Here is a 16,776-nt window from a genome sequence, read left to right on the forward strand (position 1 = left end):
GTGTTAAAAAGTTTAAATTATTTCTAACAGGCAGTAAACCCAAACTTTGCGGTACAAGATTTAAGAAACAAACCTAATGTTCAACCCGCACAAAACCACCGAAACCCTGAACCCCATATTGTTCAAAAGCAAGCTCCTAATGTTGTTCAAAATCGAGCTCCTAATGCTCAAAACCAAGGAAATGTAAACTATCAAAACCTAAACAACCAACCAGCAGCTAACATGGTACAAGACCATGTAAACATGAATGCTAACCCTAACATTAACGCCAACCAGAACTACAACCCACAGTTAAACCATGCTAGCAATGTTAACAGTCATCTTAATGAAAATGTAAACCCAAATGGAGCTTATTTAAACCAAAACAATGGTGTACCTAACAGGCCAAAAACAGTAGGTAAGTGTAAACTATGGTAAAATGAAAAATTTAATTATTTGGTTTATAAATTACAGCTTCTTTGGTTTATAAATTACAACGTAATCAAATATAATTGGTGGAAAATTTTTAATTTGCGGCAAACGAAATCAGTCTGTTTAAAGCATGACAGAAAATTTCTATTTTTAGCTTTTTTAAATCATTAAAACTTTGTGGAAAATCATAAAAACTTAAAAACTTTGTGTTTGTGGAAACATGAATGTCATCGAGTTATTGCTGATAGATTCACCAATCAACCTGATAAAGATTGGTTTGGAGTTGCTTTGGACAAGGTTGGTTTACATTGGACTAAAACCAAGCAATACATTGTTTGTATTTAAAATCAAAGTTAATTTACAAGATACATTTAAATATGGTTTATTAACTGTGGTATAAACTTAATGTAACATAATATTATTTACACACAGAATGTTAAAGACAATTTGTCGGAGATGGAAAGCAAACTCCCAGCCGAACCTTACTTTGTTGACTTTCTACGTGAAGCCCCAGAGCCTACAGGTGAGTGTTTATAACATTTTTATCTATTGAGATGTTTATTTATTTTAGCTAATGCTTATGTGATTATTTTTAATACAACTCGTTTACTTATGGTATTGCTTTAATTTAAACTTTCTAAATACAACAAGCTTCCTTTTCCTTATTACTACATCTATCTTACAACATTTAGTAAGTCTCTGCAGTAATTTTCGGTCACATTTTGATCTCTTACTGATAACGGTATTACAATAAATGGAATAACAATAATCACATAATGGCATGACAGTGATATTATTATGACATCATAGCAATATTATAAAGGCGACACACTACTATTAATATAAAACAGGTGAGGAGTGAGATGATGCGGAGTTAGAAGCCCCAAAAATTTATGAACCGATCGAGTCATTTGATCAACTGGAGGAGAAGTTAAAGATGTACGAGGAACAATATAACGAGACCATCCGAGGATCAAAAATGGACCTTGTCTTCTTTAAGGTATTTGTGTTTGTTTGTGATGTCATAAGAATGTAAATGTAGTTGAAACAATGGGCTTTTATGATAAAATTATCTTTAGGATGCTTTGGTCCACTTGGTGAAAATATCTCGAATTATTCGCACACCACGTGGCAACTGTTTATTGGTCGGCGTTGGAGGATCGGGAAAGCAATCTCTCACCCGATTGGCTACTTATATTGCTGGCTACAAGTGTTTCCAAATTACTCTAACAAGGACTTACAATGTGGGAAATCTCATAGAAGATCTAAAGGTAAAACATTTTCAAAATCTTAAAAGTTGTGTTAGGTTATAATCTTTATTAGAAATTTGTGGTGCTTGATACATTTGTTTCTGTGTTGTAACTAAGGGTATGGTAATGCTCTTATTATGTTCTGTTTAACACTTATGTTTGCATTAGATCCTGTACCGAATAGCTGGCAAGGAAGGCAAAGGAGTTACTTTCATTTTCACTGATAATGAAATCAAGGATGAAGGTTTCCTGGAGTATATGAACAACGTCCTTGCTTCAGGAGAGGTTGGTGTCTTTATTATGTTTTTGTGATTTGAACTATGATAATAAAAACATGATATTTTTATTGTTACCTCCGCTTCAAATTAACTTGTTTGTTTTGTAATTAAAATCCTTAAATTTGTTACTAATTTGGTCTTAAAATATTAATGAACACCACAGGTTTCCAACTTGTTTGCAAGAGATGAAATCGATGAAATCACTCAAGAGCTAATCTCTGTGATGAAGGAAGAATACCCCAGGAGGCCTCCAACTAACGAGAACTTGTACGAATATTTCTTGTCTCGAGTTCGATCCAACTTACACGTTGTTCTCTGTTTCTCTCCAGTCGGGGAAAAGTTCCAGAATCGTGCTCTCAAATTTCCTGGTGAGTTATGATGTCATAATTGCTCATTAGTATATTCTTTTAATTTTAGGTGTACACTCACGAACTTTTTGTTGTAGGTTGCTAACGATAATACTTTTATTTAAATGCTAATATTACCCTGTGCAGCTCTTATTTCTGGTTGTACAATGGATTGGTTTCTAAGATGGCCTCGTGATGCTCTTATACAAGTTGCTCAATATTTTCTTTCAAGTTTCAAGATTGAATGTGAGGACAACACCTGAGAAATGTGTTGAATACTTTGATAGATACAGGAGAGCGTGTCACGTCACTCCAAAGTCTTATCTCTCCTTTCTTTCTGGCTACAAAACTATCTACAGGTTGGTAGAAATGATGAAAAAGTGTATTGGCTCTTAGTTGTGTGGAACTTGTTTAAATTAAAATAATTTAAAATCATTTTTTAATCACCTGTCTTTTTAAAACTATAATGAAGGGTAATAAATCTATAAAACAACTGACAACATTTTTTTTAATTAGGACAAAACTGGATGAGATCTCTGTCCTAGCATCCAGGATGAAGACTGGATTACTGGAGTTGGTGGAGGCGGAGAAGTCGGTCAACGAGCTTTCCAAAGAGTTGGAAGTTAAGGAAAAGTATCTCGCTGTGGCTTCCAAGGAGGCTGATCAGGTTTTTTGTTGTTGTATTGACATAGATTTGTGTTTAAAAGCTTCAAGAACTAATTGTAAATGAAAAGGGGTTGCATATTGAATATATTTTATCGATTTAACTTTTCAAATCTAACCTAATAATTGTTAAAAACTGTTTTTAATTAGGATAAAACCAATTTATATTTGCTTTATTATGTTTTTAGGTGTTGAAAATTGTGACCTCGAAGGCATCAGCTGCCGAGAAGGTTAAAGCCGAGGTTCAAAAGGTCAAGGACAAAGCTCAACATATCGTCGATACAATCGCCGTTGACAAAACAGCTGCTGAGGCAAAACTTGAAGCAGCTAGACCGGCACTAGAGGCAGCAGAGTCTGCATTACAAACCATCAAACCGGCTGATATTGCGACTGTTCGTAAACTTGGAAAACCTCCTCATTTGATCATGAGGATCATGGATTGTGTGCTGATATTATTCCAGAAGAGAGTGAACCCAACGGAACAAGATCCAGATCGACCGTGTGTGAAACCTTCGTGGGCTGAAGCGCTAAAGATGATGAACAACTCTGGTTTCCTGGGCTCCCTACTTAACTTCTCCAAGGTTTACTTTAAATACTTTATTGTAGAACTTTGATAAGGTCAATACATCCCTTTATTCATTCTTCATTATATTAAACCTGATGAACTTAATTTTAATACCACTTATAGATTTAGAGTTTAATGACTACTTATTTGACTTGTTCATTTATTAAAAATCGATTTTTAAGTGTTATATCATTTAAAACCTTTATGACATCACAGGACTCCATCACAGAAGAAATGGTAGAGCTGTTAGCTCCATATTTGGACATGGACGATTACAACTTTGATTCGGCGAAGAAAGTTTGTGGAAACGTTGCCGGACTTTGCTCGTGGACTCAAGCTATGTCCTTCTTTTATGGGATTAACAAAGAGGTTTTGCCTCTGAAGGTACGATTATTATTGGGACTATTTGATGACTAAAAACACACTTAAAATAAGTAAAAATTCAATTGTAAACTTTTAAATTGGTTAACAATAGCGATTTTTATTTTTTTACTTTCTGCTTAACCTAATCAGTTATTAATGTTTTTAATTATGATTATAAAACAAACAACTACTGTTACTTGCAGGCTAACCTCGTGGTTCAAGAAGCAAGATTACAAACAGCAATGACAGATTTAAACGAGGCCCAGGCGACATTGGATGAGAAGGAGGCAGAGTTACAAGAAGTACAAGCTCAATATGATAAAGCAATCTCACACAAACAAGAACTCATTGACGATGCAGAGGCTTGTAAGAGAAAGATGGTGAATGCAAGCGCTCTTATTGAGGGTCTAGGTGGTGAGAAGGTAAGACATTGTTGTTATTTGTATTATAACATCACAATGCAACTCCATTATGGTCTTATAGGTTCGTTGGACGGCGGCAGGGAAGACATTCCAGGCACAGATCACAAGGTTGATTGGGGATGTCCTTCTAGCAACTGGGTTTCTCTCTTACTCTGGACCTTTTAATCAGGACTTCAGGAACCTCCTTCAGACTGCCTGGAAGAAGGAGATGTCAACAAATAAGATTCCTTACTCTGATGTGAGTGTTGTAGAAGTTGTAACCTACTCCTGTTTATTTACTTTAAACAAAATTTTAATACATTCAGGACATCAACCTGATTAGTATGCTGGTTGATAATGCCACGATTGGAGATTGGAACTTGCAAGGTTTACCCAACGATGATCTTTCTGTGCAGAACGGGATCATTGTAACCAGGGCAACAAGGTCAGTAAACATTGGAAACTTCATCTTGTTTATCAATTTGTTCAAATTATATTAAATGTGATTTAAATGATGTCGTTTTCATAGGTTTGAAATTTAGTTTTGTAAACTATTTTTATTTACTTTAGATATCCTCTGTTAATTGATCCACAAGGTCAAGGAAAGATCTGGATTCGAAACAAGGAGAAATCAAATGAGCTTCAAATTACGACTTTAAATCACAAATATTTCAGAACCCATCTTGAAGATGCTCTTTCACTTGGAAGGTTTAACTTTACGTTTGTTGTTTTAAATAGTTTTGTATTTGGGTCTTTACTCTGCATTGTATAAAACCAATAAAAACTTCACTCCTATGTTTTATGCTGAACTCTCTTTTTTTATTATTTTATTTAAACTAAAAGTTATAAGTGCAAATTTGCTATTTAGACCCCTCCTTATAGAAGATGTTGGCGAAGAATTGGACCCAGCTCTGGACAACGTTCTCGAGCAAAACTTTATTAAGTCTGGATCAACTTTTAAGGTAAATATTGGGTTATCTGGCTACATTGTGAATATATAACATGTAATTAATGTTCAACTTAATATGTTATAGGTGAAAGTAGGAGACAAAGAAGTCGATGTAATGAAGGGATTTAAACTTTACATCACAACCAAGCTGGCCAACCCTGTTTACACGCCAGAGATATATGCAAGAACCTCGATTATCGACTTCACTGTAACCATGAAAGGATTGGAGGATCAACTACTTGGAAGAGTCATTCTTACTGAGAAACAGGTTATTTTCACATGTCTTACAATATTGTGTAATAATATAAATTTGAGGTAAGATTTAAAATATAAGTAATAGAACATTTATTTCAATCTTTGTTTAGGAATTGGAGTCGGAGCGAGTAGCTCTTATGGAAGAGGTGACAGCCAATAAAAGGAAGATGAAGGAGTTGGAGGACAATCTTCTTTTTAGACTGACTTCAACCGAGGGATCGCTCGTCGAAGATGAATCTCTCATCCAAGTGCTCAAGGTAAGTGTAATGCTCTCAGCGATGATGTCATGAGGAATGACGTCATTGGTAAAATTATGAAGTTATGTTGCCTTTATGTTTTACTTAATTTGACCAATCTTTTCAGATCACCAAAACGACAGCAGAGGAAGTGTCAGACAAACTGACGATTGCAGCGGACACTGAGATCAAGATCAACACGGCTCGGGAGGAGTTTAGACCGGTGGCCACTAGAGGCTCTATACTCTACTTCCTCATTGTTGAGATGAGTTTGGTCAACGTCATGTACCAGGTATGTGATGTCATAATTACACAGAGTAACAAATGTTTTTTTTTTATTAACGTTTTGACATCACATTTACAGACATCTTTGAGGCAATTTCTTCAATTGTTTGACTTGGCGTTGGCACGATCGGGGAAATCCCCTATTCCGAGCAAGCGAATCATGAACATCATTGATTACCTGACATTTGATGTGTTTAAATACACGACCAGGGGCTTGTATGAAGAACACAAGTTTCTGTATGTCTTGTTGCTCACTTTAAAGGTGGCTCTCAACCTTAATCAGATCTCATATGTCGAGTTCCAATGCTTTATTAAAGGTAAGATCAAAGTATTAACATCATAATGCTTTAAATAATCGATATTGCTCACTAGGTGGAGCCTCACTGGAGTTAAACGCGGTTGAAGCCAAACCTAAGAAGTGGATTCTGGATATGACTTGGCTCAACTTGGTCCAACTCAGCAAACTCCCACAATTTTCACAAATTATCAACCAGATCAGTCGAAATGACAAGGTGAGTTTAGAACACATCAGTTCATTGAATTCAATACCTCAGTTCTAAATCGTCATTACTTATTGCTTTAATTATGACATCATACAGGGATGGAAGGCTTGGTTCGATGACGAGGCTCCTGAAGAAGCCACGATCCCTGAAGGTTACAGCTCCTCCTTGGACACGTTCCGGAAGTTGCTCCTCATCAGAGCCTGGTGTCCTGACCGTGTTACTGCTCAGGTTGGTATTGGTTAAGAATTGAAATATTGGCTTCCATGTAAAATGTTTTGTGCTTAACAGGCTCGCCACTTCATCGCCTCAACCATGGGCTTGAAATACACTGAAGCTGTGTTGTTGGATTATGAGATGCTGTTGGTAGAATCAGACAAAGCTTCCCCCATGGTTTGCTTCCTTACCATGGGATCTGATCCGACCGATAACATTGAGAGACTGGGCAGAGGAAAGGGAATACGTAAGTAAGATATTATATTCATCAATCAAATACAATCTAATTATATTGATTGACAGCTGTGCGAGCTTTATCGATGGGCCAAGGTCAAGAAGTTCATGCACGAAGGTTGTTGACTCAGAGTTTCCAAGATGGAGGTTGGTTGTTGTTACAAAACTGCCATCTTGGTATTCCTTCATGGAGGAACTACTTGAACAGGTATTATGACGTCATTATTGTGTGACGTATGACAGACAGCGTTATAATAACTTAATTGTGTTAATTTAGCTGCAAACAAACGAGAGCATCAACGATCAATACAGAACTTGGATCACAGCCGAAGTTCATCCCAAGTTCCCCATCAACTTGCTCCAATCTAGCATCAAGTACACCAACGAGCCTCCTCAGGGAGTTAAAGCTGGGTTGAAGAGGACATATGCTGCCATGACTCAGGTAAGGTGCTGACTCGGCATGAGTTCATACTGTTTATAGCGCCCAACTCTAAGGCGCTACAGCATGATATCACTGAGGATCGAACTCAGGACCTTATGTAGTGTAGGGAGTATTCTGACCACTACACCACGCTGCCGGTAAATCTAAATTTTAACTTTTTTAATCTAATTATTAACTCTCTATTTGATTGGTTACAGGAATTTCTTGATATCTCGAACATGCCACAGTGGAAGCCAATGTTGTACAACGTAGCATTCCTCTACACCACCGTCCAGGAACGTCGCAAGTTCGGACCTCTAGGTTGGAACATCCCGTACGAGTACAACCAGGCCGACTTCACCACCAGTGTTCAATTCGTACAAAACCACCTCGATGACCTCGACATCAAGAAGGTATTTATCTTATAATGACGTCATGTCGTGACGTAATATATGACGTGTTGTTATGTTAAAGGGAGTGTCGTGGAACACAGTTCGTTACATGCTTGGAGAGATTCAGTTTGGTGGAAGGGTGACTGACGACTTGGACAAACATTTACTCAACACTTACTGCAAGGTCTGGTTTGGGGATCATATCTTTACCGACAAGTTCTGCTTCTATAAAGGTTCGTGACGTCATACTGACGTAGTGGTGATTTAGTTTTAACTTTTAAATTTGAAATTCAGGTTACAATGTGCCGAAAGGAAAAACAATTCAAGAATTCCGAGATTACATCGATCATCTCCCTCTAGTGGACACTCCTGAAGTGATGGGACTTCATCCGAATGCTGACATCACTTACCAGGTACGTCATCAGCGTGACGTCAGTAACATTTTAGAATTACAAACAAATATTTAACTTGAAATGTTTTAGACAAATTTCTCGAACTTGGCGCTTGCTACGATTGTGAGCATCCAACCAAAGGAGTCGTCAGGTGGCGCTGGAGAGACAAGAGAGAGCGTGGTGTTCCGCCAGGCTGACGAGATGTTGGAGAAACTTCCCGCCAACTTCCTTCCTCATGAGGTCCGAGGAAGGTTGCAGAAGATGGGAGCCATCCAGCCGATGAACATCTTCCTCCGACAGGAACTGGATCGGATGCAGAAGGTTGGTGTGACCTTGGGGCTAATTAAGGGGTGAACGTCTGCTTGTTAAAGTTGATTGAGGATAAACGTTGAAACTTGTTGCAGGTGATAACGATCGTACGAACGACCTTGACTGACCTGAAACTTGCGATTGACGGGACGATCATCATGAGTGAAAACTTGAGGGATGCTTTGGATCAAATGTTTGATGCCAGGATCCCTAAAGCGTGGCAGAAGGTAAACTCCCTTATTTTAATTTATTTTTGGTCCAAATATTTGATGATGATTATTTCTCGTAGATCTCCTGGGAGTGTTCGACCTTGGGTTTCTGGTTCACTGAATTACTGGAACGCCACGCTCAATTCTTCTCCTGGATCTTTGATGGTCGACCCAACCAGTTCTGGATGACCGGCTTCTTCAATCCGCAGGTATTGTGACGTCATCTACATTGATGACGACATTTATTCGATAACATACTGGTCACATATGGCTTTAACGCCACTGACTCAGCAATTTTTTTGATGACGTAACCTTGAACAACAATTATGACGTAGGGTTTCTTGACGGCGATGAGACAGGAAGTGACGCGTGCTCACACAGCGAAAGGTTGGGCGCTGGATGGCGTTATTCTCTATAATGAGGTCACAAAGATGATGAAGGAAGACATCACTGGCCCTCCTCCAGCAGATATAGGTGACGTCATGGATTACTTTGATAACATCATATTTATCTATTACATTAGTGATATATATTAGTTAGTTTAGCAATTTTTATTTTAGAAATTTCTGACGTTATAACTAAGGTCAGACAATTATTTTCTAACTATATATTGGTTACTTAATGACGTAATTATGACGTCACAGGTGGAGTGTACGTGTACGGATTGTTCCTGGATGGAGCGGGATGGGATCGAAGAAACGTGAAGTTGGTGGAACCTCCTCCTAAAGTCCTCTTCACATCGATGCCAGTGGTTCACGTATACGCGATCAACACTAGCACGAGCAACCCGGTTAAAACAAATTTGTTCTCGTGTCCGGTCTACAAGAAGCCGAGAAGAACCGATCTGACGTATGTGTTCCCTCTCTTGTTGAGGACCACTCAACCCCCTGAACATTGGACGCTCAGGGGGGTCGCTATCCTCTGCGACACCAAGTAGAAGTGTGTTAACGGTGTCAGAATGTGTCAAAGTGTTACCACCTTTTGGCAAAATTGTGTTGCCTTGTAGTTGTGTTTAAATTGAATAAATTTTGTAGTTTTAGTAGTGTGTGTGTGGTTATATTTGTGTGTGTCATGGTTGTGTGAATGTGTGTGAATATGTGTGCCAGTAGAAGTGTTCTTATTTGAAGTTTTTATTTAGATATTAAGTGAAGTCGTTATTACTTGTGTATTTGATGAGTGGTTTGCTGTTTTCAGTAGTTAATAAAATTATATATTTTAAAACATTGTTCAATTCAGGTTTGTCTGAATCTTAGGTCGTTGAGGATAATATAATTTATAAAATTAAGAAAATAAAAACATCTATGGCTGTAAATTATAAATAACATTTTTAACGTTAATTTTCTTACCCCGTCTTTTTTCTTGCCATGTGCATGTGAGATCGCTATAGTAGACTTCTATTTTATTAACCCTGTGTTTTTCTTGCCCTGCGCTTGATACGCTACATTTAACTTGTTTACTTTTTGGTTGAGAACGATAAGTACAACCTGACAACACGATGTTATTCACAAATGTTTGAAAGGGTTGAATTACTTAGTATAATACATTTGACGCTATGTTAGAAACTTCTAGAATGCACATAGTTGTGATAAATAAGCAACAAAAATAGTTTTTTTAACTTGTATTAATTAGGCCTAATAATAATAAGCAATAAAATTGGAAATCGTAGTCAGATGATTTGGTTTCCTTTACTTCAACATTATTAAGACGTTCTGTGTGCTAATTCTTTATTAAATTTACAGAATTTAATATCACATACTATAATGTATTAGGGTTGTCCCTGTAAATTACTAACTTGTTTGTTCAGTACACAATAGATCTTGTGACTCTCGACAGCAATATTTGCTACCAGAGTTTATTGTATTTGTGAAAAGTTTAAGTTAAGTTTCTTAATATTGGAAGAAGGGAGATTTTTATAATTCAGATATCTTTAAATTTTAAAAATATTTAAGTTAATCAATTCGTATGCCAAAAGTGAATATTTTATGCAATGAAGTTTAAAGAAAAGGAAAACAAACTTGCTGCTGAGTTAAAAAAACTTTGTGTAGAAACACAAGATGGAAGGTGGAAGGAAAATAAACCACAAGAATCAGCAAAAATTCTCCACAAAATGGGGTTGCTTTATAAGAAGAAAAGTCCTGATAAATTGAGCTTGATCAGAAGTTGTGCACTTTTAAATTCAGCTATAGTAAGAAATCCTTCAAATGTTGAAATAATTAAGAATGATCTGGATAATCTTTGCTCACATTTGCTTAAAATATCAAAAGCAGATCAACCTTTGACAAGTTTAAGAAACCTTTCTGCAAAAGTTGCTGAAAAAGTTAAAAAACTGAGAGAAAATACTGAAAATAAATTGTCACAGTTAGAACATATTCCATTTGAAATATCAGAAGCAAAATTAAAACAACTAGAATGTGCTAAAATACAAACAGTTTGTGCTATACAAGATGATATAGCCAATCAATACACTTCTATCATGCAATTTATAGCTGAAAAGTGTGTCAAAATCATGGGAAAATCTCCATGTAAATTTGCCATAGCTGGAATGGGGTCTCTTGCACGAAAGGAAATAACTCCTTACTCTGATTTTGAGCACATTATTTTGCTGGATGACAACAAGAAATTGGATAACAACAGTCTGGAATATTTTAGATGGTTTTCTGTTATTTTTCATTGTGTTCTCATAAATTTAGGAGAAACTATTATTCCATGTGTTGCAATTCCATCTTTAAATGATTATTACAATATTAAAAATGGTGACTGGTTTTTTGACAATTTTACAAAACGAGGAATTTCTTTTGATGGAATGATGCCACATGCTTGCAAGTTTCCACTAGGAAGACAAGACGGTACCACAAACAAGCCATGGTTAACAGAACTAATTCAACCTGTTAGTGAAATGATCAAGTATCTTGACTCTGATGTGGATTTAAAGAATGGTTTTCACTTAGCTGATGTGTTGAAACGAACATGTTTTGTTTATGGAGATGAAGAAATTCACAAGCAATATTGTGATCTGGTCAAACAAAAACTTCAAATGAAAGATAGTTTCGAAATCAAATCAGTTTTAGTTCAAGAGTTAAATAAAATAGATTTTATGTCAAAAAATGGTGCATTGAGCATGAACAATCAAGAGTTTAAGATAAAACAAGCTCTGTATAGAACTTTACTAATATTTTTAACACTTATTTGTGATTATCACAAATTTCTTACCACTGGATTTGAAGCAATAAATGAGTTAGAAAAACTAGAAATAATTGATTTAAGGACTTTCCATCATCTTAAGTATGCTCTGTCTGTTGCTTGTGAAGCTAGACTAAAAATATATGGAAAAAAACTAGGTCAAGATGATTATATTAATAAAGGGAAAACTTTTCAAGGTTTAAATGACTTTAACCCAGCTCAAAATTTAATTACAACTGTTGGAGCAGCAAGTCTTGTTCGATATTTTGAAATTTTACTAAACTTACCAGCACAAATTCAAGTAAAACAAGCAGAAAATAAGTTTTTGAGTAAAATCCACATTTCAGATCATCAAATTTTAAGTTTAGAATATTGGTGCAGTTTACAAATTTTACGTCAAAACAAACAAATTATATCAGAATGGGAGAAAAGAAAATCTTTAAACTGGTTAAAAAATGACAACCATGGGCTTGAAATTAAATATTATGTTTGTAAAGCTTATGTTGGTGAAGAGAAGTTTAAAGTTGCACTAGAGTTGCTTGAACAAATAAGACCTCATCTTCAACCTGGACATAAGATATATCTTAATTGTTTTCAATTAACAATAGAATGTCTGTATTATTTAAAGGAATATGCACAAATAGAAACAATATCCCTACCATTTCTCCAACGATTCCCAATACCAAACCAGGATATCAGATTACAGCTTGTAATACTTGATAAATGTGCCCAATTACAACTTGAACTTAACAAACCAAAAGTTGCACTTTTAACTTTTTTACAACATTTAAAAATCGATAAAAACTCCCTTGTAGAATCGCTAGATGAAATGTCAAGTATTTATCGAGGTATGGGATTATGCTATTGGAGTCTTGGTAAATATGAACAAGCAATATTACAATTCAACAAAGCACAAACTCTACTCAACACACTAACGGTTAAGCCAACATTATCACAACATTATATTTATCTTGGTTTACACTTATGCTACAAAGCTTTGGGTAAACTAGATGAAGCCTTAAAGTATGGTAAACTAGCTAACGAAATATATCAACAATCTAGTGAAATTAAAGAACAGAATCGCCATGTAGTTGTTCCAAATGAGGGGAAAAAGCTAAAAACAACTGAATCACAAAAGAGTGAAATAGGAGTTGCTCAAAACGTATTCGAAGATAAACTAGATGTAAGTTTAATAACATTAAATGTTGTTATTTAAGGAAGCTACCTTGAAGTGTCTTGATGTTTACCATTTTATTGATTTGTATAACCCTTAGTAAAATATATTTTGTCAGTAATCCTTTTTGATATCTACCTTGACATTTACCCTTGCTTTTTATTGAATCTGCATTAAGCAACATTTTAATAACTTTATATTTTATTCCTAGATCAAAATATATGACAACGTATTTTTATCTCATACAAGGACTCATTTCCATGATTCAGATTTAGATAGTGGATATGCGAGTGTAAGTAAAATGTTTTTTAAGACAATTTAATTTGATTTTTTGTGTAGGTTAAACTTTTACTAGATAACGACATGCAAAAACTTTTACGCAAAAATATGCTTAAGTAATAACATAAAAAACTTTGTAAACTAATTTGATCACTAAACCTTGGTATTAAATTTTTTGTTTTGTTAAAGGAAGAAGAATTACCATGCGAAGAACTGGAAGATGAAGCAAAGAATAATTTGGGTTGGTTTGGTCAATATTAACTTTAGTTTTTAGATATAAAAAAATGACTTGACCTTGCAAAGATGTAGTTAATTTCTTTTTTAACGCATTTTTTGTTAATTCTGTTTTTAACTCAAATTATTCCAACCCATTTTTTTTATTACATCAATCAAATTGTATATAATATTGTTATAAAGACACTGCAAGCAAGGTGATTGGTGTAAAAGGAGGCAGAGTTGAAGTATCAGGATGTTACATTGATATTCCTGAAGGTGCACTTAATGAGGATGTTCAAATTACTGTGCATGTTGTTTATTGTAATGATGTTGTTCCCCCCACCAAGGTATCGCTTTTACAAAATATATTTATTTTTATATTGAGTTTATTATTGTTTGTTTGTTTAAATACCATGACATTTGTTTAGGAAAATGCAAAATATTTGTTGACTCCAGAATTTGCATGCTTGCCTCATGGATTAAAGTTTAAGGTCCCAGTTACTCTGTCTCTTTCCACCCCATTTTACTCAACAACTGGAACCTGTGTTGTTACGGTAATTTATTTATTTGGGTGTTTTCAATATTTATAATAACATATGTACTTGAGTAATTTTCCAATATACTAGTTGTAACTATTTCTTTATTATCATGTTTATTATTTTAGCCTCAAGTAAGTAAAGATGGACTAGGTTGGGAAAATCTTGCCGAAGTTATTTTAGGAGATTCTCGGTCAATTCAGTTTCAAGTTGACCATTTATCTTGGTAACTATTAAAAATATGTTATTTAACAAAACTATATTTGTTATACATTTTTTTGTGTTAACTTGTAATTTTTAATGTTTAAGGCACCAGGTCCTAAAATCTTGGATCAATGGATTGAGTCAGTATTTCAGAAATCCAGAAAAAAAACAAATATTTGAATGTTACCATGAACCACCAAAATTGAATTTAAGTTTGTTTGTTATGAACAGAGAAAAAGTGATGACATCAAATGGAAATCTTGTTTTTTTTGTACATGTCCCAGTAAGGTAAACCTTTTAACAAAATTTAAAACTTGACAAAAATTTGAATTCTGCATCTTTGTATTTAGACAAAAGGACGAAGTGTTGTTTGAAATTTCTTATGAAGATTATAAATCTTTCTCGAAAATCTATGAAAGTACAGACTGTCAATTTGATGTAATCAAAGCAAAGCCGAAACCAGGATTTGAAAATAAAAATCCATCGGGTGAAATATTTACTTATTCGGCCACAAATCTGACAACTCAAAAAGTTAAAAAAGGCGACTTTGAATTTCCTCAAATCCCAAATCGACCAGGTTGGTATCCCACTTTGCATAAAGATCACAAATGAATTTTCTAAAAATAATATTTTTGTTAATATTTGTTTGTTGCACAGCCAATGAAATGAATTTTCCTTTTCAGCTCTAAAATTTAACCAGCCAGAAAACTCGAATTCTGAGCCTAAAAAAGAAACTCAGGGTTTCGATAAATGGACCAGCCCTGTGGAAGTATTAGTTTATTTAAAAAAAATTATTTTTATATAAAACTGTACTTAAGTGTATCTCATAATGGAAGACTAATTGTTTTTATAGGTGCAAAAACAAGTTTTGACACTTTAATGCAAAGTTTTTAATGTTTAGGTTGAAAGTTTTCCATCTACTTCCGATGGATCCCCTCAAACCTCTCATAAATCTCCTCAAGGTATGTTTTGTGTTTAAAGTTTTGTGTTTTTTAAGTAAGTTTTTTCAATCAAGTAGTCCCTTGAGAATATAAATATACTGTTTTAAGCTTCAACATCTGATGGAGTCCAACCACAAAAAACTGAGCCTGGAACAGAAGCTCAAGCTCGAGGTTCTAAGGAACAGATCAGCGATGTGAAAGTCAAAGTAAATTTAAAAATAAACTTTTAAAGTTTAAAACTGTTCTCTAAAGAATCTGCTTATGAAAATTGGGCTGTGTACAGATGCAAATACATGCTTGCTAATTAAATATATATTTTCATGGATTTTAAAGATAATATCTTAATATTTAGGATGAAAATCTTCCATCTACTTCGACTGAACATTCTTATATTCATAAACCTGTCAAAGGTCAGTTTTGTGTTTAAACCATCTCCTTATTTTTGTTTTAAAAGATGCTTGTGCTTTACCGGCCGTGTGGTGTAGTGGTAAGAACACTTGCTACACCACACATGAAGTCGTGGGTTCAATCCCCACTGATTTCATGCTGTAGCGCCCTTGAGTAAGGTGCTATAAACGATATGAACTCCTGCTGAGCCAACACTTAATCAGCAGCTTAATTATGGGGCAATGATAATCTATAATATTTCATACTGCCACAGGCAACTCGAGACTGGGTCGGAGTAACTGTTGTTACTTTATGTTTAAGTTGGTCGACTTTCCCACATCGAGAATAAAGATTTAAACAAAAAAAAAATGAAAAACAGATTCTACTTAAGCCACTAAATAAATTGAATTTTATAAAAGTAATTAAAACATATTTGTACAATATTTATATGTATACTAATTAATTTACTTTATTTATATTGGTTGTTTAGAGGATCCCAATCAAATTATTCAGAATAATTATTATAATTTTGGGGACAATCCTACTTATGGATCAACAGCTAATGGTGGGTTTAAATATTTTTATGTAATTTTTATTTTATGTAAATGTAAGATTCATTAAATGTCTGTAAAAAAATACAAAATTGCTTATTAAGTTTTTTTTGTTGTAGCTCATGATTTTAAAGGCAGCAAGTTTGACAAATGTAAAATGTTGACCGACAAAGTTCAAGAATTGAGTATTCTTGAAGGCTCCAACACCAGCGAAGTTAAAAAACTATTAGAATAAAAAACATTTTTGTATATAAAGTTAAATTTGAAAGTTGTGTTATCAAGCACTTTGCCTTTATGCACTTTTTTATATAATAAAATTCCATAAAAAATACACAATTAAACTTTGTCCAAAAAACTGTAAGATATATAAAAAATCATTTGACAATATTGGCGGTATGGTAGAGCAAAGTTGGCTTTACAACATGGAGTTGTGGTTTCTATTCCCTACAGTTTAAACCTTATTGCGATTACTAACTAATTGCTCACTAACAGTGCTTGCACCTGCAGATAAACAATAGTATGCAAAGATTCACTTTTTACGTTTATGTTTAGTCTCGCTTTGGAACCGCCAAACATAAGGATAACAATTTGTTTTGTAAATAGATAAAACAAGTCTAAATGTACCAGCGGCA

The 16,776-nt window shown here is 34.6% G+C and overlaps 1 protein-coding gene and 1 pseudogene across 1 annotated transcript; both read left to right on the forward strand.

Moving 5' to 3' along the window:
- Positions 1–620: 620 nt before the first annotated feature.
- On the forward strand, positions 621–10,341 carry LOC145759043 (dynein axonemal heavy chain 8-like; annotated as a pseudogene).
- A 46-nt stretch (positions 10,342–10,387) lies between these two features.
- LOC145759046 (uncharacterized) lies at positions 10,388–16,459 on the forward strand. The gene is made up of 14 exons (XM_082572777.1): positions 10,388–13,039; positions 13,242–13,322; positions 13,499–13,550; positions 13,727–13,872; positions 13,954–14,079; positions 14,190–14,287; positions 14,371–14,553; positions 14,616–14,842; positions 14,949–15,034; positions 15,167–15,227; positions 15,315–15,412; positions 15,559–15,616; positions 16,084–16,158; positions 16,264–16,459. Exons 1-14 carry the CDS (start codon positions 10,664–10,666, stop codon positions 16,377–16,379), a joined length of 3,783 nt encoding a protein of 1,260 aa, XP_082428903.1. The 5' UTR covers positions 10,388–10,663; the 3' UTR covers positions 16,380–16,459.
- Positions 16,460–16,776: the final 317 nt, after the last annotated feature.

This window comes from Corella eumyota, chromosome 7 (genome assembly GCF_963082875.1).
Source record: "Corella eumyota chromosome 7, kaCorEumy4.1, whole genome shotgun sequence".
Classification (NCBI taxonomy): domain Eukaryota; kingdom Metazoa; phylum Chordata; class Ascidiacea; order Phlebobranchia; family Corellidae; genus Corella; species Corella eumyota.

Excerpts from the sequence above, each read along its gene's own strand:
- LOC145759046 (XM_082572777.1), top strand. The coding sequence starts at position 10,664 with ATGAAGTTTAAAGAAAAGGAAAACAAACTTGCTGCTGAGTTAAAAAAA. Across the intron at positions 14,554-14,615 it reads TTTGTACATGTCCCAGTAAG|ACAAAAGGACGAAGTGTTGT; the intron begins GTAAACCTTTTA and ends CTTTGTATTTAG. Across the intron at positions 15,617-16,083 it reads TATTCATAAACCTGTCAAAG|AGGATCCCAATCAAATTATT; the intron begins GTCAGTTTTGTG and ends TTGGTTGTTTAG.